This window comes from Trachemys scripta, chromosome 9 (assembly GCF_013100865.1).
Source record: "Trachemys scripta elegans isolate TJP31775 chromosome 9, CAS_Tse_1.0, whole genome shotgun sequence".
NCBI classification, from domain to species: Eukaryota; Metazoa; Chordata; order Testudines; family Emydidae; genus Trachemys; species Trachemys scripta.
Window position 1 is genome coordinate 39,913,279 of NC_048306.1, and position 23,723 is coordinate 39,937,001.

General features: G+C 46.3%; 1 protein-coding gene across 1 annotated transcript in view; it reads right to left on the reverse strand.

Moving 5' to 3' along the window:
- The window catches only part of GABRA3 (gamma-aminobutyric acid type A receptor subunit alpha3), a 127,727-nt gene that overhangs the window by 83,695 nt on the left and 20,309 nt on the right, over positions 1-23,723 (reverse strand). Inside the window, exon 3 of the mRNA XM_034781521.1 lies at positions 23,175-23,296. Within this exon, the coding sequence (XP_034637412.1) occupies positions 23,175-23,296 (122 nt within the window). The remainder of the gene's footprint in view (positions 1-23,174; positions 23,297-23,723) is intronic.

The window sequence follows — 23,723 nt, forward strand, 5'->3', positions numbered from 1 at the left end:
GTGGACTCACAAAGTCGAATTACTGTCCTTAGTGTGGACACAGACGTTCGACTTTGCAATATCGATTCCAAAAATTCGATGCAAGTAAATTCGAACTACTCTCGTAGTGTAGACAAGGCCTTAAAGTAATTGTAGTGTGAGAAGTGATTGTTCAAGTTGTCATGATATCCACACCTGGTTTGTTTCTGATTGGCACAGACACCATCAAATCTGTGCCTTTTCATAAGGGCAAAATGTGGCTGCTAGACCTGTAACAACAGCTGATGGACCTGCCAGGGTCCTAAGTACCCGACTCAGCCTTAGCCCTGATTTTTTAGGGAGGCTGTGCACTGCTACTCCTTTACACACAGACCCTTCAGCTGCTGCAGGGAATGCCTGCTGGGGCTGCATAACCAGATTTCATAGGAACCAAAACACCTTGGGATCTGTGTTCGCTTATCAGGGGATTTCCTTTTGGTTTGTCTTAGAGAGCCATTTTTGGGTCTGACCATGCTTCCATCATCCAGAATCCAACATATTGCAAGGAGGACTGCCCTGACATCCACCTGGCATAGGGGGATGTTAGCAAGTCAGTTACAGACCTCACTCACAATCTACATCAACTACATCCCCGACCTCAAACCCTTAGGTGGCTCTAGCTTAGGCCAGCTGTCTACAGCCCCTATGGGATCATATGCCACTGGACAGTCGGAAAGCACAGCTGTGCTCTGCTCTACCTCCACCCCACCTCGACTTTTCCCCTGCTGCAGAGGGAGCAGGGGAACAGTTCAAGTAAAAAGCCAGCATAGATGGGTCGTATATGCTAAGCACTGACTAAGGCAATTCTAGCCTGGGCAAGAAGGGCCAGGATCCACAAGGACAATGCAAAGGGACCAGAACAGGGGGAGACAATCAGGCCCAAGGTCTTGCATTCTTTTGGCCCCATAAATGGTTTCACAGTTCAGGGCAACTGCACGTGGGCTCCCTTTCTGTGGTCCCTTGAGGGCAACCACCCTAGGCTCCCAGTTCCTCAGCCATCATCCCTCTTGAGTAGATACCTGTGTCTCTCTCCCTCCTCACTACGGTTCTTCCAGGTTGCACAGTTCCCTGCCTATGCTGTGATATCCCCAGCAAGCCAGACTGCATAAATTGGCCAGCATCTGTGCTTTGCTTTTTCTCCCAAGACTATGAATAGAGTAATGGCCCAAAGTTTATAAATTACCTCTCAGTTCTTTCTAAGCAAGCACATTTATGAGGAGAGACTGTAGGCTAGATGAGCTAGTGATCCCTTCTGGCCTTGAACTCTATGACTCTGTAACAGGTGATCAGCAGACAATGGCCCTTTCCTCAGGGCACAGCTGCAAAAGGCTCGGTTTTGCACTACGGAAGATGGGGAATTTGCACTCACCTCTGCCTAGATATTCTCCAGGAAAACCACTTCACAGTCTTGATTCCAAGAGTCTATTCTTTTCTGGTCCCTTGTTCAATATAGGCCTTTGAACCCCCAGATCTCACCTCTGTCACATCTTCCCCCTCAAGAGATTACATACAACCCTTGTGCACAATAATACATAAACCATTAATTTGATACAATGGACCCCAAAGAAACTTAAACTTAATTCAACAAGGTCTCCCAAGGATATTGCAGGAAATTGCCATACGTCTCACAAAGAGATCCTTGCAGCAGTGAAAACCCCACTCAAAGAAACAGAACTACTGGAATCATACCACCAAACTTCTTTGGAAGTAGGGACCATGTCTGGTTCCATGTCTGCACAGTGCACAGGGAGCTGAATAGGATGGGGGCCTCTGAAAGCTACTAAAATATTTATCTTAAAAAGTGACCATGGACCACGCAACATACAAATTGAGCATACCTCATCGATTCAGTGACAGTTCCATATCCTCCCCATCCCACAGAGAATGTTTCCTTAACCTGGGATCAGCAAGACACATGGGTTGCGTGGTACCACTGATGCCAGACTTTATATCAATGGAATCACCCAACCAGCCATTAATCAGACATCATCCATAGGCATTTTTACTGAAAAGTCTCAGCCAATTAGTGAAGTATATGGAGAGCCACGTGCTTCCATAACATGAGATAAATATTCATGGCAACAGCTTTGGAGGGAGCGAGACTTGGTCTTTGTCTACCCACAGTAGTGGTATCAACTTAAACAGAAGGTGTGGGTTTAAACCAGTTTAACTAAACTGGTAGAGAAAGCCGTGTGGAGACTTATTTCAATTTAAAAGGGGCTTATTTTGGTTTACCTTAAGTCAGTTAGGAATCAGTTTAAGCTAAACTGAAATAAGCCCCTTTTAAACTGAAAATACACCCATCTTAAACCGAAATCTAAGTGTCCACATAAGAGTTTGCTGGTTTAGCTAAAATGGGGGATTTAAATTATTTCAGTTGAACTGGTGCTATTTGTTCATGCCTTAATATACAGCTCAGCTGGCCCTTGCACAAAGAACCTCTTGAATGCATACTGGATGAGACTCACAAGCTCTGTGCTGCGTTGGCCCTGAAAAGTGCCCTGGAGCAATCTTTTGCCATCCAGCCAGCAGCACCTTGGCAAGGATGGTGTCTGATTGGGAAATGCTCTAAGTCAGTGGTTCTCAAAGCCGGTCTGCCGCTTGTTCAGGGAAAGCCCCTGGTGGGCTGGGCCATTTTGTTTACCTGCCGTGTCTGCAGGTTTGGCCGATTGTGGCTTCCACCGGCCTTGGTTTGCCGCTCCAGGCCAACGGGGGCTGCCTGGAATGGCGAACCAAGGCCAGTGGGAGCCATGATCGGCTGAACCTGCAGACGTGGCAGGTAAAAATACCGGCCCAGCCCGCCAGGAGCTTTCCCTGAACAAGCGGCAGACCGGCTTTGAGAACCACTGCTTTAAGATTCCAGAGCCAGCTCCTCAGCTCGTGTAAATTGGTGTAGCTCCATTGACTTCAACAGGGCAATGTTGATTTATACCAGCTGAGAATCTGGCCACCATTTTTAATATGAGAGTGACCTCAGTGTAAGACTGTGGCATGGTTCAAATGGCAAAAAAACAAATAAAAATCCTCCAATCTTCGGAAGTTTCCTTCCTCAGCATTTATTCCAAAGGGTTAGACTCAGGTTCTCAACAAGAAAAGGACATAGTTTAATCAACCAGCAAAGAAATCAACTAAAGCCTGCACATTTGGGTACATACTGGTCCCATGATCACTGGGCATGAAGCCCGACCTTCCCACATCCGCAAGTTCGGCCGATCGCGGCTCCCACTGGCCGCGGTTCACCACTCCAGGCCAATGGGGGCTGTGGGAAGGGCGGCCAGCACATCCCTCGGCCCGCATCGCTTCCCGCAGCCCCCATTGGCCTGGAGCAGTGAACCACGGCCAGTGGGAGCCGCGATTGGCTGAACCTGTGGACGCGGCAGGTAAACAAACTGGCCTGGCCCACCAGGGGCTTTCCTTGAACAAGCGGCGGACTGGCTTTGAGAATCACTGCCATATAGAACACATATCAAGGATCCTTATTTGAGTTCTCCTTCTGAAGGCAGCAACTAGCAACCAGATGGACAGACATTAAATTTGACACATGGATGAAATTCAGCAGTAAGCCCACATCCAGATAGCCCCTATCACTGAGCGCTATTATAGCCTCTAACTTCTTCATTGTTAACTGGAGCGGTGAGGAGTTGCAGCTTCTAAAGCAGCAATGCAGGGCAATTTAATCATGGCTAAAACTCCCGTCATGTTATCCTCATCAATACCCATCCCTTTAAAGAGGCTGCTTTCAAAATCAAGTGCCTCATCATTTTGCCTTTGTCATTAACACAAACTGACTTGTTTTCATCATTAAAGCCTCAACCTCATTCCTATGCACTTTCTCCCTACAGCGCTCAGATCTCTGGGCAGGATTTGCTCCCCCGTTTGCTTTTCAGTGTTTTAATGACATGAAGGTTGTGACTAGCCCTGCAGAGGCACACAAAGGGAGGGGTGGGGAGAGGCTGCAAACAGTCTTTTCCACCCCTTTTGCCTGGGTGCATGGAGCTAGTCACAATCACATCCCTTGTGCACGAAGCCTGTGTGAAGATAATGCTCTCAGTGGTGCCAGGAGCCACTCTGGCTAGTTCTCCCAGGCCAGGAACAATACCTCTAGGTCCGCTCCCACAGGGACAATGCTCCTGTATAACACATGGGCACTGCTCAGTGATTAGAGCCCACTGAAATCACACACAAACAGTTGTTTGGTTCGATCATATTCATTACTGGTAATCTGCAAACTTCCATCTGGGTTTTTGGTCTCTCTCTCTCTCTCTCTCTCACACACACACACACACACCCAGCCTGACTCTTCGTTTCCTCCCTCTATTAAAACAGGAATCCTGAACCTCAATGATTATTCTCCCCATAGACAGCCAGTAAACCTGCCTGTCTGAAAGTAGTGCTAGACATATGATACTGTACTAGATGGTGTTATTCTTTTAGTTTACTTTCTCTTGGATGCAGGTCAGACAACTAATGTCATCTCCAAAATCCTGGATGTAAAAACATAAAGCTTAATTGCCTTGAACAGGGCCTTTTCTATTGGCTTCAACAGAAGGGCCATAAATATTAATACATCTATAATTAGCCCCTTTAAATTATACATACAAAATTAAACCTCTTCCCGGGAATAAATCAGTCAGGATACGATGTGGGTTTTTTGCATCTATATCAAAATACCAACATAATAACTAAAGTTTTCAAGGAGAACGATGGAAGGAGGTTAAAATATTTTAATATGGTTTGAACGTTCAGGTAGGTTGCACAAGATTAGGCAGATCACTGTGTAACTGTTATCTTCATTTTCCCTCCTATTGTTCATTTAATGTACCGACTGAATCTTGTCAAAGTAGATTCTAGGTTCTTTGAGGCATGCAGATCATGTCACCATATACTTTTGTATTGTGCCCAGCAGATAAGGGCCAGCCGACGGTATTGTGTCTGATCCTGATTGGGGCCTCGAGCCATTATTAGAATATAAATAATAAAAGTAATGCCCATTAAACAAAATGCCAATACCTTCATCATCTCTCCTCTATAGCCTGAAATGAGAAGGCCTCAACTGCAGTCTGTTCATGCCAAAGCAATCTCTTGTGTAGTTAAAAGCCTTCTTGTATGAGAATCACATCCGCTTTCCTGATCTGCAAGTTAATTATATGTAGCTTCCCTTGCCAAAGTAGACTTAATGTTATTAACATTACATGACATAAAGGGAACTGATCAGGAAGCCTCTCTCACAGCAATTCAAAGTAAGTGCGCGGGGGGCAGGGAAGAGAATCAGATTTTACACTTTTTTCTTTAACTGTTCCACGTGAAAGGAGAGATGATCCTCTCCCAGAAACAGCAGGTGTTCCAGAATTCTCAGACTCACCTGCCAAAAAGAATTAAGGCCCTGATCCTGCAAACACTTATGCACATAACTTTATGCACGTGTGTAGTCTATTCAATCTCTTTGACACAAATGGGACTATCACACGCATAAAGTGAAGCATATGTGTGCACATTTTTGCAGGATCATGGCTGTGATATTGGAGACTGTACCTTTATCTTAAGGACTGACCTTTCCAAACAGCGCATCATAAGAATATAGTGAACTGATTTCTGACCACCACAGCCACCTTAATTTGCAAAAGCGATCTCTGAAAGTGTGCAGAAACCTGCATTTGGGTGAACCAATGGGAATGTATGTGTGAATCCCTGATTTGCATACTAAATACCTGTAAGTGAGCAAATGTGTGGGCATGGGTAGAACTGTGAATGGACAAGATGCACACGCAGTACTGTGTACACAGTAACTAGATCCACTTCTGAACATTTGTTCCAAAATGTTCAAGAGAGGAATCAATCCCATCAATCCTATCAATGCATCTTTCTCTCCAGCCTCCAGATCCTGACTACTCTGTTCAGCAGTCCAGCCTTTATTGCCCAAGTGCTCACTAATTCTTAGTGGATCTTATCAGCTTCCTAAAGCTCAGATGGGTAAATAAGATGGCTTCCTTCTTGCCTTTCAGTAGTTCCTGTAGAGGACACTGGCACCTTTCTCCTTTCTAGAGTGCTGCTCCTTTCTCAGTGTCCTTTCTCAAAATCCTCCTTTCTCAAATCCTCTCCTGCTGAAGTTTCTCTTATTAGAATTTCAGACAATCCAGTCTGGAAATATCTGGAATGACTTTTGCATAGCTGGAATATTTTCTCTGAAATTTTCAGAACCAATTTGTTTCACAGCAGGTTTATAGAACTACACTCATTTTCCAAGTCTGCATGCTCACTATTCTGGTTTAAATTATGTTCTGCCAAAGAATAAAGTGAACAGGATGTCCTTTCTTTGACACATAAATTACAAACAATCTCTCCTCTATTGTCCACACTGGCATATCCCATTCCCCTCACCCCTCCACTTGCTTCTTTCTCAATCACTGTGGATAATATCACCCTCCTGCTTGTCAGTCAAGCCTGTAATCTAGGTCTCATCTTTGATTTGGACCTCTCTCTAAGCCCTCACACTTAGGCTATATCTAAGTCTTGCAGATTCTAACCTATGGCCTTTCCTACCCATCCACACATCTAAAACTCTCATCATCATCTTGATTACGGCAACATCCTTTTCTCTGGCCTTGACAAATGCAGCCAATTCAGAATGCTGCTGCAAAGGTCATTTTCCTAGCCTGTGGCTTTGACCATGTCACCCCTCTCTTTGCATCCCTCCACTGACCACCCCTTCTCTATGGTATCAAACAAGCTAACAGTCTTCGCTTTCAAGACCCTTTATGGTCAATCCTCACCCTGCCTATCATCTCTCATGTATTATTAAAAGGTCGGATTCCGTCTCCAATCAACCCATGAGGCCAGCCTCCATTACCCACTTGCTACATTTTCAAACAAGCACCTTTGTGCTTTCTCCTGGACTGCCACTCACACTTGGGAGGTGCTCTCTGTAAACATCTGCCAAGCCACTTCATTGTTCTCCTTAAAGCTCTTTGCCATGATGTCTACAAAAAACGTGGCAGCAGTTAGGTTGCTGGCATGCTCAGACCACTACCTGTCATGCTCACCGATTTTGCCTGTGTTTCCTTGTACTCCCAGTCATATCCATTCATTTTGTCTTGTCTTATACCTTGATTGCAAGCACTCTGGGAAAGGAACAGTCTTTTTGTTCTGTGTTTGTATAGCAGCTAGCACAATGGGATCCAAAACTCCCATTGACATCAATGGGGCCAGGATTTCCCCCATAATTAGATTACTAGATCAAGAGTCCCAGTGTAATATAAACTTTAGAGCTTTGCAGACCTGGGATCCTTTCAGAACCTAAGAAAATCCAACACGCCCCATTTTTTATGTAATGAAACGTAAATATCCCTTACTCTAATGAGACAATGTTTCAGGCCTTAACATGGGTCCGAATCACAAAATGGTCCCAATTATAGTCACAATTATTGTAGCCAAGGAATTTACCCCTTGTCAATCACCACATAAATTATCTGTAGGACCTGACCAGTTCTATAGGTGGCTGAATTATATTTGCCAGAGTAATTAGTCACAATTCTGTCTCTCAACTGATAAAATATTTGCAAGGCACAATGTCAGGGCTTAAAGACAGAGGGGACCACCAGATCATCTCATCTGACCACCTGTTTGTCACAGGCCACCAGCACTACCCAGCCACCTCTACTCAAAGCCCAACAATCAGAGCTGGACCACAGTATTAAAACCCTCAGGAGACTAACCCATTGTGTGGCACAGGCAGAGAATGAGAGACACTGAGGTGCACCAATACCCAAGGCTGCTGCAAATGTTTCATTATTCGATCTGATCTACCTCCAGAAGCTTTCCAGAATGCCAATGAAGTAACTAAATTTGATTTCAAACTCAAGTGGGGAAGGCCAGGAGGTATGGAAGCAGCTCAGGGAAAGGAGGCAAGGTGCAGGAAATGGACCTTGGCTGGTCTGTAAAGGGTCCCTGAGCCAGCCACTGTGGGAGTGGCACTGTGAGGCAGTGAAGCAGAAGAGTGGCTGAGACTGATGCAGAGCAGGAACCTTGATGCACTGCCCCACAGAAGGTGAAATCACAATGGTGACCTAACCAGAGGGCTGAGTCATGAAGAGGACAGCTGCAGCTCCTGAGAGTGAGAAAGAGTCTGCAGAGGAGAAACTGATGGGGTGAAACCACTGGAAGCGGCGTTGGCCTGACCAAACTAATCCCCAAAACTGCCCGGAGGCGGCGCCATCCAGCAGTGAGTGGAGCGACAACAGAAACTTAGAATACAACCATTTGTAACGCACCACAGTGCCTGCTACCATTAATTTCTCACTTCAAACCCTTCGTGCCAGGGCTGTCTTTAGGCATATGTGGCTACATAGGGCACCCAAAAATTTGGGGCATCATTCCCCTCGCTGGCCGCAGCTGGAATCCTCTCTTCTCTGGCTCCTCCCCTGCACTGGGCCGGCGGGCTTCTCCCCACCCTCATTCACTCCTTAGCCAGCTAAGGGCTCCAGCCGCCCCAGCCCCAGGGAGCCCAGAGCAGCGCGGCCAGTCACTGGCGGCCAGGGGCGGCTCCAGGCACCAGCCCACCAAGCGCGTGCCTGGGGCGGCCTGCCAGTCGCCGTGAGGGCGGCACTCAGGCTGCCTTCGGTGGCATGCCTGCAGGAGGTCCGCCAGTCCCGCGGTTTCAGTGGCAATTCGGCGGCGGGTACGCCTAAGGCGCAGGACCAGTGGACCTCCCGCAGGCATGACGCCGAAAGCCGCCTGACTGCCATGTTTGGGGCAGGACCAGGGCTAGAACAGGAGGAGCGAAACTTCCATGTGAGTCAGTGGGTGGGGGGTGGGGGGAAGGGATAAGCAGGGAGGGAGCCGGGCTGAACTGGGGAGGGAAGGGAACTTAAAGTGTCTCACACTTCCCTAACACACACACACACACACACTGTCTCACACACAGACTGGCTCTCACATCCACATACACTCTACCTCTCACGAGTCACAGTCCTCCAACACTGTCTCTCTCACACACACTGTCTCTCTCACTCTCTCTCTCTATCTCACACACACACACTCTCACTCTCACACGCGCATACACACACACACACACACTTGTATTATTGTTGCTCTTATTACTGCTTAGTACTTCCTGTCAAAATGCTCATGGTGAGCCAGGCGTGGTTAGGGGCTGCATGGCAAGATGCAGACCCCATGTGACAGAGCGAAGCCTGTCTTGAGCCACTGCATCAGCATCTGCTGTGTACGAAGCTCAGTGTGTGTCAGCAATGGGGGCGGGGATTCTGGGGGTCCGCAGGTAGGGGTGGTAGTTGTGCCCCCTCGACATACTGGGGTCAGTGGCGCTGGCTGGTGACCGCCTTCAGTGGAGCATAGGGGCACCAGTTTAATAATACTGCGTAGGGCCCCATAAATCCTAAGGATGGCCCTGCTTCATGCATTACAATCTGACCCCCCAATTGCCCACTTCATTTGAAGTGACTGCTTCCCACATACTGCCCCTTCTGTTTCACACTCTATATTTAGCTTGTATTTAGCTCAGGCACCCTCTTCCTTCCCCAGACCTGAAAAAAGAACTCCATGTAGCCTGAAAGCTTGTACAGCAGTTGGTCCAATAAAATACATTACCTCACTTCCCATGTCTCTGCTATACTTTAAACGTATGTTTAAGTGTTTTCCTGAACCCGTCACCCAATGAAGTCCAAGGAAAGCTTGCATGATTTAATTGGGCATTGGATTAGGAATCTGGGATGAACTTCTCTCTAGGTTACATGTACACCAGGAGTAATGTGTCCCTATCCCAAACAAGCACCGGATTTCGCCCATTCCTACTGTTCTGGTGGCTGGTTAGGTAATTGCCATGGTAGGTAGTCCCTGTGGAAATCCCAGGGGTACATAACCCAGGCTTAGTTTCCTATTTGAATGTGATGTATTTAGGCAAGAAACTGCTTTCAGAGTGAAAGCTGTTGGGGCAGGGACACCGGCATTTGTTCCATTTTCTATTGTACAGTGCCATGAGAGCTCTGTTGTAGGAGGGAGAGCTGTAAGGCTTACCCCAGGTGCGTATGCTCCCTTGGATATTCCAGGGGATATACCCCAAGCCCTGTTTCACACTGAAAGTTATTAGCCTGATTTCACAATGGATTTCTAATACCTTTGGCATGTGTATGTTCTTTCTGCAACTTTGATCTACTCATGTTGCTCTAAGCAAATTTAGAACTTATTTAAGATGGGACTTTTGGCCTTAGACATAGCCATCAGCTCTGCCTTTCTCACATGCCTTGGGAGTTGTAGACAGACCAGACCTCATCATGCAAAACTGCCACTTTCCATATGACATGGGCTCTAAACAAAAGCACTATGGTGAACAGCTGCAAAAGAGGTAGTGGCAAGGTCTGAGTATCTCCATTGGTAGTGCTACCTTCAGAGAAAGCTACTCATGGGTAAGCCAGCTTTTTCTACTACTGATTGTAGATTCAAAGGCCAAAAGGGACCAAAGGGAGATCCTCTAGTCTGATCTCCTGTATAGCACACGCCAAAGAACCTCACCCAGGGATTCCAGTATCAAGCCCATATCTTGTGATTGCATTAAAGCATTTTTTTTAGGAAGACACCCACCCCTGATTTAAAGACCCCATAGGATGGAGACTCTGTCATGGTCCTCGATAAGTTCTTCCACTAGTTAAGTACTGTCACTGTTACAAATGTTCGCCTTATTTCTAGCCTGGATTGGTCTTCCAGCTCTTGGATCTTGTTATGCCTTTGTCTGCAAAGACAAAGGAGCAATATACTATCAGAAACCTTCTCCTCATGTAGACACCTATAGACTGTGGTTGCATGACACAAAGCTTTGCCAGGAGAAAGATCTATACTATGGAATTTACAGCCACAAGAAAGATGAAATGAAAGGTCATTTAAAATAAATCTAAAAAAACTCTCCTCTTGGATTTCCTCTTCCCTCAGTAAATTCTTCATACACACACAACATGCACACTCACCCATAAACTCTATAAACTATTAATCCAGCTAGTTCTCCTACAGGCTGGGAAGTTAGAAATTGTTATTGCTGCATCTATTTTTAAATACTTGAGGGCAATATTCAGATATTGCTTATGATGACGGGGGCCAGACAAGTGAATAGATTCAATAGATTTGGTACATCCTTAATCCACAAATGCAGCCTGTGTTCATAGATTATTTGCCAAACTCCCAAAATGTAAAGCAGGGTCCCTATTGGCCTGAAAGGTAAATACATGAGAGTGCTGGTAAGACAATTCTCCAGCATTAAATTATAATTCTATAAAGGAGTCTCAAGGAGACTGAAATATTTTCTTTTGGAGTCAAAGACAAGATATGCATTTTCTTAAGATAGAGGGTCAAATTCCACCCTGGAGTAACCAATCCCAGGCATCAATTCAGACCACAAACTAAAAAAAAAAAAGTTAGGATTGGGGGGTAAGACTATAGAAATAATATGTTCTGTGCTAACAGGCTGTCCTCACACATGGGAACTTGTAGCATAAAACACAAGGTGGAAGGGGAGAGAAATCCCCATGCTCTGCACAGATAGGGGAAGACCGGGATAATGTTACAACACAGACACACACTGAATGCCTTCATGACACTACAGTGAGAAAGCAGTGTTTGTAAGCTTAAGGACTCTGTGTCACCACATTTCCAGTCTCATCTGGGTAGCCTAGGCACAAGATTCTGGTGCTGCTGTAAAACGGAATGAACCTTGACTTGCCCCTCAAGTTTGAATCCCAGATCAAGGTGATATGTGATAGGACAATCAAGTGCCAATGACTTATGGACACAGGATGCCTTAGTATGTCCATGTGCAATGGAATAAAAGGCTGGGAGGGCTTTTGAAGGTGCTTTGTCCACTCCAGATGGAACTTAAAGGCCCTCTTTAGATCCAACTTCTGCTGCAGGAACAGCATGAAGGCAAGATACTGAGCAAACAATTAAATAGCAGAAGGCTGAACTCTGGCACCACCTTAGAAAGGGACTTCAAGGGAGGACTTCAAATCCCCTTGTTCTTATAAACTGCAGCTTAGGTTGCATCAGTCGCTACAGCCCAGAGATGGCTGATGGTATAGGCTGAAGATGTACATCTAAAAATCAGGGAACTCTCTGGGTCTGCTACTAGGAAAACAAGCTTTTTAATAAAGTACTTGCACTCAATTTAACCTTAAAGCTCAGAGGGGCGTTCATCAAAAAACAACAACAACAACAACAACACCACGACAGGGTTTCCTAGCTGGAGGTTTCAGATGTACCAAATACCTCATACTCTGGACTATTAAAGTCTAGGCAGAAATCTTGTACAGGTTCCAGAGAATCTGAAACTGCAGCTACATGGACTTTCAGAAGCAATGTCCAGAGGCTGGACTGATAAATGCAGAAGGTGCATATGCCACTGCTTTTGCCCAAACTTCTTCTGAAAACCCTGACCGGAGCAAAGGGAGAAGAAGGGAGGGTGGCAAATGCTGCTGCAGGGATTCAGTCATACACACCCATGCTTATGTAGTGGTCTAAGGTGGAAAGTCTCGGATTATTCTGCCAAGAGGGGAATGGAGAACCTGCCTTTCCCCTGTGCCCCCCAGTGGTTTATAAAGCAGCTGAAATCTGAGCAGAGACATGAAATGAGACTTTGAATGTATAGTAGGGTTGCTCAGGATCCAGAATTTCCAGTCCGTCGAAAGTTTTGACATTTTAAAAAAAAGTTCGGAATTGAAATGAAAAGCTGAAATTTTGAAAACACCCGTGAAATGAAAATTGCAACAATTTTTTAGTTGAGATCATCAAGATGAAACCATTTAGGACTTTTGCATTTTATTTAAAATATATCAATTATATTATTACATGAAATATTTTACTATAAAAGTAGAAATGAAACATTGATTTTCCCATCTGAAAGTATCATAGACATTTACATGTTCCCATTGAACATTTCAATTTCAACAACATTGCATTTTTTAAATGGAAAACTTCCATTAAAAAAAAAAATCGACCACACTAGCCTTCACCTGTCCCACCCCCTTCTTGTCTATGCTCACACAGGCCCAACGTAGATGCCTAAATACCTTTGAGGATCTGGGCCATAATGACTAATATGTCCTTGGTTGAAGGAGACCAGGATAAATTGATGCATTGACATGCACCAACATTTTGACATTGAAGGTCCCAGTGCAACATTGTGATTCAAAGGAATTAAGGCAACCATGGGTGGAGAGTGCACCAAGACTCAGGTTCTCCATGCATCAACATTTGAGTCAATGCAATACAGATGGGATGACTTCAGTGCTAAGTGTTATCAGCAGAAGGGTATCTTGGTTGTTTTTGAGACATCCTGACAAACTACAGCTGAATATTTTAAAAAAGAAACAGTGCACTGTGTGTGGGGGTGAGGGACACACCCAATCAATGAAGCAAAACTTTAACTTTATTGAACTTTGCTTATTAAAGAACAAAGGACTATGGAGCTGCTTCTGGGAAAAATAATAGAATGAGGACATATAGACCATGAAAGCATGTTCAACACCAGACAGACAGATTAAATCTAAATATCCAGCCCAAATCCTAATGAAATCAATGGGAGTCTTTTTCTAGACTTCTGTGGGTACGGGATCACATTCCTAATGACCAAGCTACACATCACTCTTCTGCTGCTTTGAGATCCACTGACAGAATTGACCTTAGCAATAGCACATTCAGTAGCTTATTTCACATCCACAGCATATTCTAAAGCTCTTAGGTGTGGGAGAAACATAGGAGCTGCTATCATGTAAAATGCACTGCAATAGACCTGGGCTTTTTTATTTGTCTCCTCTTTAATACAGAACCCCACGTAGCACAAAAAAATAACTAGGGACAAAATACCTACCCAGATTATTTAAAGTTACTTTTAAAGCTGGGAATATAAAATCCTTCCTGTTCTTCAGGAAGAGAATGTGTTTCTTACAGGAATTTAGTGTTATCCATCAGGCAGGGCAGGAAAAATGTTATAAAAGTGTTGAATGTGGAAAGTGGCAGGACTGTGCAGAGATAACCCTCATGGATAGAAGCCTGAAGCAGACAGAGTAACAGAAGATGATCTTGTGTTATCTCAAAGTCCCTCTCTCTCCTTCAGAGATCTTCCACAAAATCCTAAAATCATCCAAAGCGATTTTCTCAAGGGATCACGAGGCTCAACTCCAAGCCAAGATTTTGGAACTCCCTCCCAAAGATGATTATGGTCAGACCTGTGATACCTCTTGCATTTCCCAAGGAACAAGAATGATGGGGAATGAGATGGTAAGATCAAAAGTAACCAAGGTTAAACCAACAGCAGGACCAATGACCTCAGCATGGCCAGATTAAAGCACAGACACTATATGCCCTTGCATCAGGGCCCAGATTCTGGAGTCACATGATTACAGAATCTGAGCTTCCATTTAAAAAAAGATGAGCCAACTGTAACCAATGCAGTGAAATCTGCCTGAGTCTGCAGACAGCCTGAAACAACAGCTCTGGTCTGTGCCTGGGGGAACTGCCCCCAGAATAACCAATGCAGTGATGTCTTCCTAAGTCTGCAGAGAGCTTGAGTCAATAGCTCTGAGAGGGAGAACTGCTCCATGCTTTTGGGGGGTCTTGTCAACACCAGCCCAGCAGAAGACTTGTGTGTGTGGCGGGAGAAGAGGCCAGTGGCCCAGCCACCAACCCAAGCAGATATACCCTAGCTGGTGGGGTAAGTAATGGCTACCTCATGCCTCTCTAGGGGGAGGGTAGGAGACCCCTGCTGCCACTCCTGAGGTGGAGAAGGGGTTCCATGCCACTAACTCAGCCTCTGTGGGAGAAGAGGCCCCTGTTCCACTGCAACTCCAACTTGGATGGGTTCATAGCATGGGAGGGTGGGCTCACAACATGATGACTGAGCCACAGGGAGCTGTGTGCCTCAACCCTTGGATTGCTTTAATCCAATTGTGTGAATCAGGCTCACATTATGGGCCCTGATTATACCTATGTAGGATGGATAACAGACTGCCCCATGTGCATCTCACTGTGCTTTTAATCCTTGCACAGTGCTTAGATCCTATGGTGACAAACACTGTACGAAGGCGGATAGACAGGCAGGATGGTTGGTCAGTGAGAGTTCCATTAATCAGGTGCTGGGGAGTAGGGTTGGACTGACTCTCCTTAGGAACATGGTGGGAGGCTCCAAAAAGATAATAATTTAAATTGTCTTGTGAGCAATGATGTGACTGCAACTGAGAAAAATAATCAATACTGGCCTATCTGCTGAACATGATACAAAGTGCACTTTCTTTCTTTCTTGAAAACTGCTAATTTAGAATTTTAACCCATTTTTTAAACAACTGCAAACTGCATCGTTTTCTCTCTTGGGGTAAAACTTTTTCCTACTATGATTCTATGATTCCCGAAAGGCAATTTAAATGAAATAATATCCAGGTCGCACTCAGAAGCCCTTTGGACTGTGCACCAGCCATACGCTGCAGCCTCTGCTCCTCAAAATGTTCCCTGGATACTCTCCTGTTGCATTGTAATACCACCTCAGAACACCCACTGAGTTGTAGTGCATGCACTGTACCACAGTGTATTTGGGATGGATGGGGGGCCTCAGAAGGCAGGACAGCTTCTGGATGGGGGAGGAAAGGGCCTTAAGAGATCCCAGAGCTTTTTGTTTTGTGGGGAGGGCTGGGGAAGGAGAGACCTGGGAAGATGCCACAGCTTTTGGTTGCAAAGGGGTGGAGGTGGGGCTGATTTTACTATTCAATGAGGTACCTCATTGAGGTTATTTTCAGTAGGATCTCATTTCTGTAGTCTCTCACAGTTGTCCCCACTCTCTGCTTTTGGCCCTGACACACAAATCCCTTCAAATTTTTCCTCACTTATCCCCCTCATTACTCTCACCCTAAACCATGATTGGGGACAGTGTGGGTAATGGATTCTCTTTTTTCTCCCACCTCACCTGCACCAAAATGGCACAAAGGAAAAGGCCTGGAAATTGGGCCGGAAGATATGCTAGTTGGATCATCCTCAGCTGGTGTAAATCAACATCCCTCTATTGACTTTGGTGTGACTACACTGATTTACACCGAGGTTCTGGCCCCATAAATCCAGAACCTCTGAACCTTTGGAAGTTTGAAATCTGGATCTGAGGTTTATGGTTTGGGCCTATCTTTAGGTCTTACTAGACAGTAGCAGATCTCATAGCCACTGTTCTCCTGGAGGATTGTCCTGCAAACTGGAGTCTCCTTATGAATTGGGATCACACCTCAAGCTGTGTGTTCTGTGCGACACAAAAGCTACCTCAGGGAGGGGGCCAAGAAGAGGCCTCCAAAAAACCCAGATCTCTGGGAAGGGGAACGAAAGGTCTCTGTAGAGCCCAAAACTCTCCACTGCCGATGTCCTTGAAGCACCATGACATGATGGAAGAGAAGAAGCATCAACATACCCCCACATTTCTCTGTTGTGGCGGTTGGAAGAGGCCTTAAGATTGTGAGGAAGAAAAAGCCTAGGAATATCCTACACTTCCATGTTGTTGTAGGGAGGGACAGTGGCTCAGGAAATTCCCACAGCTGCAGTCCGTGAGCGAAGGGTAATACGGACCATAAAAACGCTATCACCGTGAGCTTTTTTTCTGCATGGTTGGCCATTATGGCAGATGTCTCCATTCCCTTGGGGTACACTCCATTCCTCCTCTGACTCAATAACCAAGCTGCACTGTGTATCCCCAGGGGAGACATTTTATCTGTTGAAGTTTTGTCTTTATTTTAAAAAATTCTGATCCCATAAAGTAATCTGTTCATGCAGCTATACCTTTGAAAAACAGTTGGAGCTTGGAGCAGGACTCAGGCCTGTGCCAGATTTGCCCCATAGCATCAGCCTGCTCCCTCTCTGCACTGACAGGGGATGGGATTGGTGCAGAGGGGGCAAGGCAGGGGATACTGGGAGGGGGCAGTAGTAGAGGCTAAGCCTTACATCAGTCATTACACACCTCTCATTGCTGATATAAGCAGCAAAAGCATCTCTTGCAGTCCCACCATATTCTCCTCAATGGGGATTGCCTTGAGGGATCAGGAGATTTGCCAAGGGGGTGGAGGGCTGTTCCCTAGGGGAGCAGGGAAAGGTGCAGCCATGCTGCTCCATGGTACACAGTCCAAGTTCTGCTCTGTGTGCCGAGGGGGATCGTTGTAGGAACAGCTCACCCAGCACACACTGTAGGGTTTTCACATCTCCATTTCTTTAAGGGTCACCAAAAATAATCAGAGTAGGGTGAGGTCCCCCCACCTCTGTTTTTTCCTCAGTGTGAGGCCGCTGGGTGGGAAAACTCAGTCCCCCAGAGCTTAGGCAGCCGGGAGAGTTGAGGTGACCCCCAAAGCTTTTGTGAAGGCCAGTGTGTCCGATTTGCTAACCCTGACTCGCCAGGGCTGTTTGGACCTGCCTTCAGCAGGGAGGCAGGCACGAAGGTGCTCAGAGCTTATCAAATGCTGCTGTCAAGTCAGCCAGCAGGGGCTGCTAAACCCTTTCTCTCTCTCTCTGCACAGGAACAAGAGTTTTGGAAGCACATTGCCACATCACAGCATCGCTCCTTTCTAAGTCAGCACTCGAGCACTCCCCCATGTCTTTGCTTGTCACACAAAACCACAGTTCAAACTCCAGTCTCCCCTGTGAGAGAACACCAGGCCGCACTCGGCTGAGGTCTGGCGTCCTGGTAGAGTCTGTCTCCCACGGCAACAGTGCTTAATCTTTTCCCGCCATGGTGCCATTCTCAGGGCCTGGCTCAGGAATGCCAGGCTCTTCTGATCAGCCTCAGTTCCATTTTGCTAGAGCAATGCTTCTCTGGCATCCTGGCAAGAGAAACAGCTCTGGCGTGAGAGCTGTTGGAGTGGGCCAGAGCAGATGGTAAAAACAGAAGGGATAAGAAAATAAATATAAAAATGGTAGCATGAGGGGAAAAGTTGCCACATCAACATTCTGCTGCTTACATAATCTCTTCCTAAAGCCTGACAAACATTGCTCAGCACCTGGCAGGACATGGGGAAGGCTCCGCAGAACGTGCAAGATGGGCAGCCCCAGCTCTCAGAGCAGCATTCAGCAGAGAGCAGGTGGCTTGCACCCTCATATGCTGTGCTCAGCGCTTGCTGTCCTGGCTAAGTGTTTTCAGATGGATCTCTAAACGTTTGCCGCGAGGTTGTAAATATTTCACAGGACATTAAAAGCAGACTGTGCCATCTCTGCCCGCCTCCCACCCTCTCTCATTTTTCTTGTCTCACACTCTCTCCATCCCTTCTTTTATCCTCCTCCTTTTCACTTCTCTACATTGCTCTTACTTTTGAATTGATCCTTCCATTATTACTTGTTCAGCATCTACACTGTGCGAGACCCCAAAAGGGATTACAATATGAGTGCCTCTCCATCAGGAAAGCCATTTAGAATCACTCAACCCTTCCCTCCCACCCACGGATTCCTTCCTCCTCCCCCTCCCCATAGATTCCAAGGCCAGAAGGGGTCACTGTGGTCATATAGCCACACTGCCTATGTAACACAGGCCAGAGAACTGCCCCAAAATAATTCCCAGAGCAGATCTTTTAGAAAAACATCCAAGCTTGATTTAAAAATTATCACTGATTGAGAAACCACCATGACCTTTGGTGAGTTGTTACAAGATTAATTACTCACTGTCAAAAATGTACACCTTATTTCCAATCTGAATTTGTCTAGCTTCAACTTCTAGCCATTGGATTGTGTTAGACCTTCCTCTGCTAGACTAAAGAGCCCATTGTTCACATTGTAGATACTTGTACTGTGATTAACTCCCCCTTAACCTTCTTTGTGTTAAACTAAACATATTGAGCTCTCTAAGTCTATCACTATAACACAGATTTTCTAATCCTTTAATCATTTCATGGCTCTTTTCTGACCCCTCTCCAATTTATCAACTTCCTTGAATTGTAGGCACCAGAACTGGACACAGTATTGCAACTGTGGTTGCACCAGTGCCAAATATAGAGGTCAAATCTCTCTACTTCTATTCAAGATTCCCATTGATGCATCCCAGAATTGCATTTGCTCTTTTGGCCACAGCGTCACCCAGAGCTCATGTTCAGCTGATTATGAACCGCGTCCCCCAAATCTTTTTCAGAGTCACTGCTTCCCAGGATTGAGTCCCTAGGAATATCCTTGTTGTTCTGAAATTGGGGCTGTACCAAGCCACCAGTAGGGTCAGCAGCTAAGTCCATCTGGAGCTCTGCTTCCCACCCAAGTTGGCCATTCAAGCTGTACTATGCCTACCCTCTCCTGTCTTTCCTGGGAGTAAAAATGGCACTGATGGAGTGACCCCAAGCTTCCATCCATCCCTGTGAATTTGCTTGCATTGTAATTCATGTTCTTTTAATGGAAATCTATGCAATGGCAAAGATATCAAGCCGAAATGCCACGGAAGGGTTAAAAGTTCCTCAAGTCCTTCTTCTTCAGCAGCTGCAGTAGCAGCTGGAGAGTTAATTGCCCTATCATCCCAGAGGTTTCGCAGCAGATAGCCTCTCTTAGGGTATTGGCTTTCCAGGGAATAATGGGTTCATGTCAGAGAATTATTTATTATTTCTAAAGATCCATGGGACCACTCAGCACTTTCAGTCACAGCACAGACATGAACCAGGAAAAGCTCAGGCAGGCCCTGTGTGATCTTCCCTTTGCAGCTTTGCCAGTGCAACCATGTTTATTTCAGTCCTGGGCTAGCTCACAGCTCTGCAAATGCCCCTCAGTCACAAGCCGGAGGACCCCCGGCTATTCCTGACATGGCCTGAAATAGTGATTGCAGTGGCGTTGGAACAATTTATATAGTGGGGGTGCTGAGAGCCATTGAACTAAACTGTAAACCTTGTAAATGATGGAAATCACTTCAAGCCAGAGGGGTACAGCAGCACCTTTGGCACCCCTAGTTCTAACCCCCTGGAGTGATTGCCACTTGTACTAAGCTTTTGTGGCATACCCCAGTTTAGAGTGAGACACCAATAAACTCATTCACATGTGGCTCAAGCCAAAATTTGAATTCAGGTCTACAGCAGCAGAAGGTGAATGAACAATCCTGCTAGATCTGGGCCCAGCTATATCTTTGTGCCTGGAGTATGGTAATGGGATTTCGCCCTTTATTAGGGAGTCTGTATTACTTAGGTGTGGCTTTTCAATGGCAGAAATCTGCAGACTGTCCCCGGCCCAACCGTCATTATTTCATTATCACTAGAAACATACAATTAATACTTTGTGCTTTTTAATACCTTCCTTTGGGGGATCTCAAAGCCTCTGTGGGACAGGCAGCATTATCTCTGTTAGTAAAATGGAGAAACTGAGGCAGAGAGGTTGTGATTTGCCCAAGGTCACACGGAGTCAGTGGCAGGGCTGGAAACTGAACCCCACAAATCCTGACTCCCAGTCACTTGCTAACCAATTGGCAACACCCTCTCCTAGTTATCCTTGACCTTTGCAGCCTTGCTGCATATGGTAGCTAGGGACACAATAGACTCAGCACTGTGTTGTGTGTGAGGATAAACCACACACCCCAGGGCAAACTGTGCAGAGCTGATGAAAGCCTCCTCCTGAATGAGGTATGCGGGAGGGAGAAAGGCAAACAGATGGGGGAAGGGATCCCTAAAAATGTCAGGAGGGTTGGTGCGTGCTCTGTAAATGGTGTGGTCCACACAGACGGCAGATTGATATCCCTGAGGTAAGCCAATGTGCTTTCCAAAGCAGCATGCTAGCTACCGGCAGTGCAGTGACTGACTTAAAGGGAAGCAGAACCCTCACACAATCTTGGTCATTAGACCCGAATGGTGCCCAGGTTACCCTCTACCCTCCACACAGTGGGATCATTAGTGTCCACCTCTCCAGCCACAAGAGGCAGACAGGACTCCTGAATATCACCTCTTCCAAACAGCCACTGGCAACATCCCCCAGAGACCCACACTGCAGTGTCAGCAATGAGCTTGAACCCACAGCCTAGCTCAGAGGTGAGAGGGCAGGCTATCCAGACACATACACTGGGAAGCTCAGCCCTAGCTCAGAACCTTATTTCTTACCTTTGCCAGCCCTTCCCCTCTAGTGCAGCTATTAACGAATCCTGCGTGAAGGGAAAGCAGAGGTGAGGGTGGCTTTGTGCAGGGTGTGCCTGTTCTGGCTCAGGCAAAGGCAATTCATTATGTTAACTGTTTTGCTGAAGGACCTAAGCAATATTCCAGAGACATTCCTAGGAAGGTTTTAACTTCTCCAGAACTGGCTCATGGGAGTCCTCTTGTTAATAGTTTGCGCTGGGGATTGGTTTGCTATTGAGCTCACAACGAGCCACAGATGTCCCCTAAGTCCCCTTTCAGATGCAGTTCATTGGAATCGATCCACCCATCAGAGAGGTTTGAGGAAGCAAAGCTATCAGTGGGATTGCGGTTAATTCTGGGGGAGAGAGATGAACAGTAAAAGCGATAAAACTGATGGATGGCCTATGCAGATATTTTAACCCTTTCCCTCCTGGGCGAAAGAGCCATGCAGCAAGGCAGGTTTTTGAAGGCAGAAGAGCTTGCTGGCATGCACCTGGATTTTGGCTGATCTCTGCCTGAGGTTTCTTTGAAGAGGTGTAGGCATGCAGTAGCAGTGGCGGGGGGAGAGGGGAGAAGGGAGTGACAGTTTAGGACTTTGTTAAAAAAGGAGAATCTGGCTGTCTTAAATGAAGAGCAGGGCAGACAGAAGCAAAGAGGGGAGGAGGCTGAATGCAGGGTGTTAAGATTAGAAAGCCTCTCCCAGCAGGGAATGGAGCAAGAGCCTCCCACCAGGGGAAGATCATAGCTGCTCTAATCCCAGGCTTTCCCAGCAGAAGTTCCCATAGGAGCAGTAGAGTATGGGGAACTCAGGGACTTCACTCTCCACCTCCCCAGCAGGAGGTGCTGTTGGGAGTAGTAAAGTAGTGCGGCTTGCAGGGGAGCCCACAATTACTTCAGTCCCAGACTCTCTCAGGAGTCACTATAAGAAGCTTCCGAAGCACTAGCTGTGGGAGAGATCGCTGCCATTCCAATTCCAGCAGAAGCAGCTGGTAAACGTAGTGCAAGACTGCTCTGTGGCTCCAGCTTCTCCTCTCTGTACTGAATGGGATGGGGGCAGTGACTGTGGGGTGGGGGAACTCTCAGCTGTTCCCTACAGACACAGTGCAATTCAACCTAAACCCATTGCTCTGGTTTCACAAACAAACAGTGGTCAGCAACATTCTGGCAACGGCAACCCCCACTTGAGAGGAGCCATCTCCCATGCATCAGTCACATTCCTCCGAAAAAATTTGGATGCAAAGCCTACACAAAGCAAAGGGGAGGAAAGGTAACAAAATCCCCCTGCTCCTACCAAAACACCCATCATGTATCCATGCCTCACTGAATAATCCCATCACCTTACTGGTGTAACTCTTGTCCCCCTACTCTCCATCCCATCTGTGGTCCTTCCTCATCATGGTCATGCCATAGTCATACTGAGTCCCAGTGAGAGAGGCCTAGCTGAGTAAGACCCAGTGTGAAAAGAATCTCCAAAGTAATTTCTAAATGGGACGTAGACACAGAAGAAATTATTTTGATACAGAAAGCATTTCCCTTACAAAACCCGCTGAAGTCAATTGGAAAGAAGGACATCAGTCTGACATGCAGGTCCCTGGGGCTCACTTGGGTTCTGCTCTATGAAAGCAGATAACAATAATGCCTGTGATGGGTTTGGCTTGGGTTTGTTTCTAGGGTTTCATTTGGCAGAGCCTTGAAGTAGGAGCCCAGGACTGAATGAACTTGAAGACCAAATTCCATTCTCTCCACAGGAGAAGGAGGTCTTCTCTAGGAGGACGTTGGGGTCCATTAGTGTAGGAAGAGAAGCCCACATTGGTCGATCTACAGGTCTATTGATGAAGCTATCATAGAAACTCAGGATATAGGTCAAAGAGAGATCATCTTCCTATCTCACCTCAGGAGAGCAAGGTGGGTTTCTCTCCCACCAGAAGATTGTTGCGGTTATAAAGAACCAGGGAAAAAACAACAGTAGGACTGAATTCCCCCTTTATGCCATGAATGATGTTTGATATTACTCTGGGAGTAAACTTTATAACTCATTTATGAAGCTATGTAGTGAAGGAGAATAAAATCCTCACAGTGCAGACTGACCTCCAAGTCCAGGTCTCAGCCGATTGTCATACCCATCCAACAGCCGGTCCAGAATACGTGTGAAGATGGTGATATTGTCCTTGCTGTCATCAACAATATCTGGACCGTGCTTCTGAGAAAGCCTGGGGAAAGAAGAGAGAGATAAAAAGGGAAATTGGACTAGAAATCTGCTCTTGATATGCCCTGAGCTCTTGTTTTAAACAAAGATGTTCATTCAGACATGGTCTGCCTCTGCAGGCTTGCGCTGCAGTATGTTTTATGTTTGTCCATAGAATAACGTGTGTAGGAGGCTGATTGCAAGAGACATCACACCTACTCCAGTCCCAGCCTCTTTTCCTTGTAGCCACTGCAGAGGCTGACTGCAGAGATCTCACCGCTACTTTACCCATTTAAAGTTGCTGTACGGGGGTGCTGGCAACTAAAGTGCTAGAATCTCCCATCAACCAGTCACGTGGGGAATGGTTTAGGAGTCCTGATTGGGAGAATCATCTTTCCCTGTTCCAGCATCTCCCACTCAACATCCTAATGGAGAAAGGTTTAGCAGGAGCT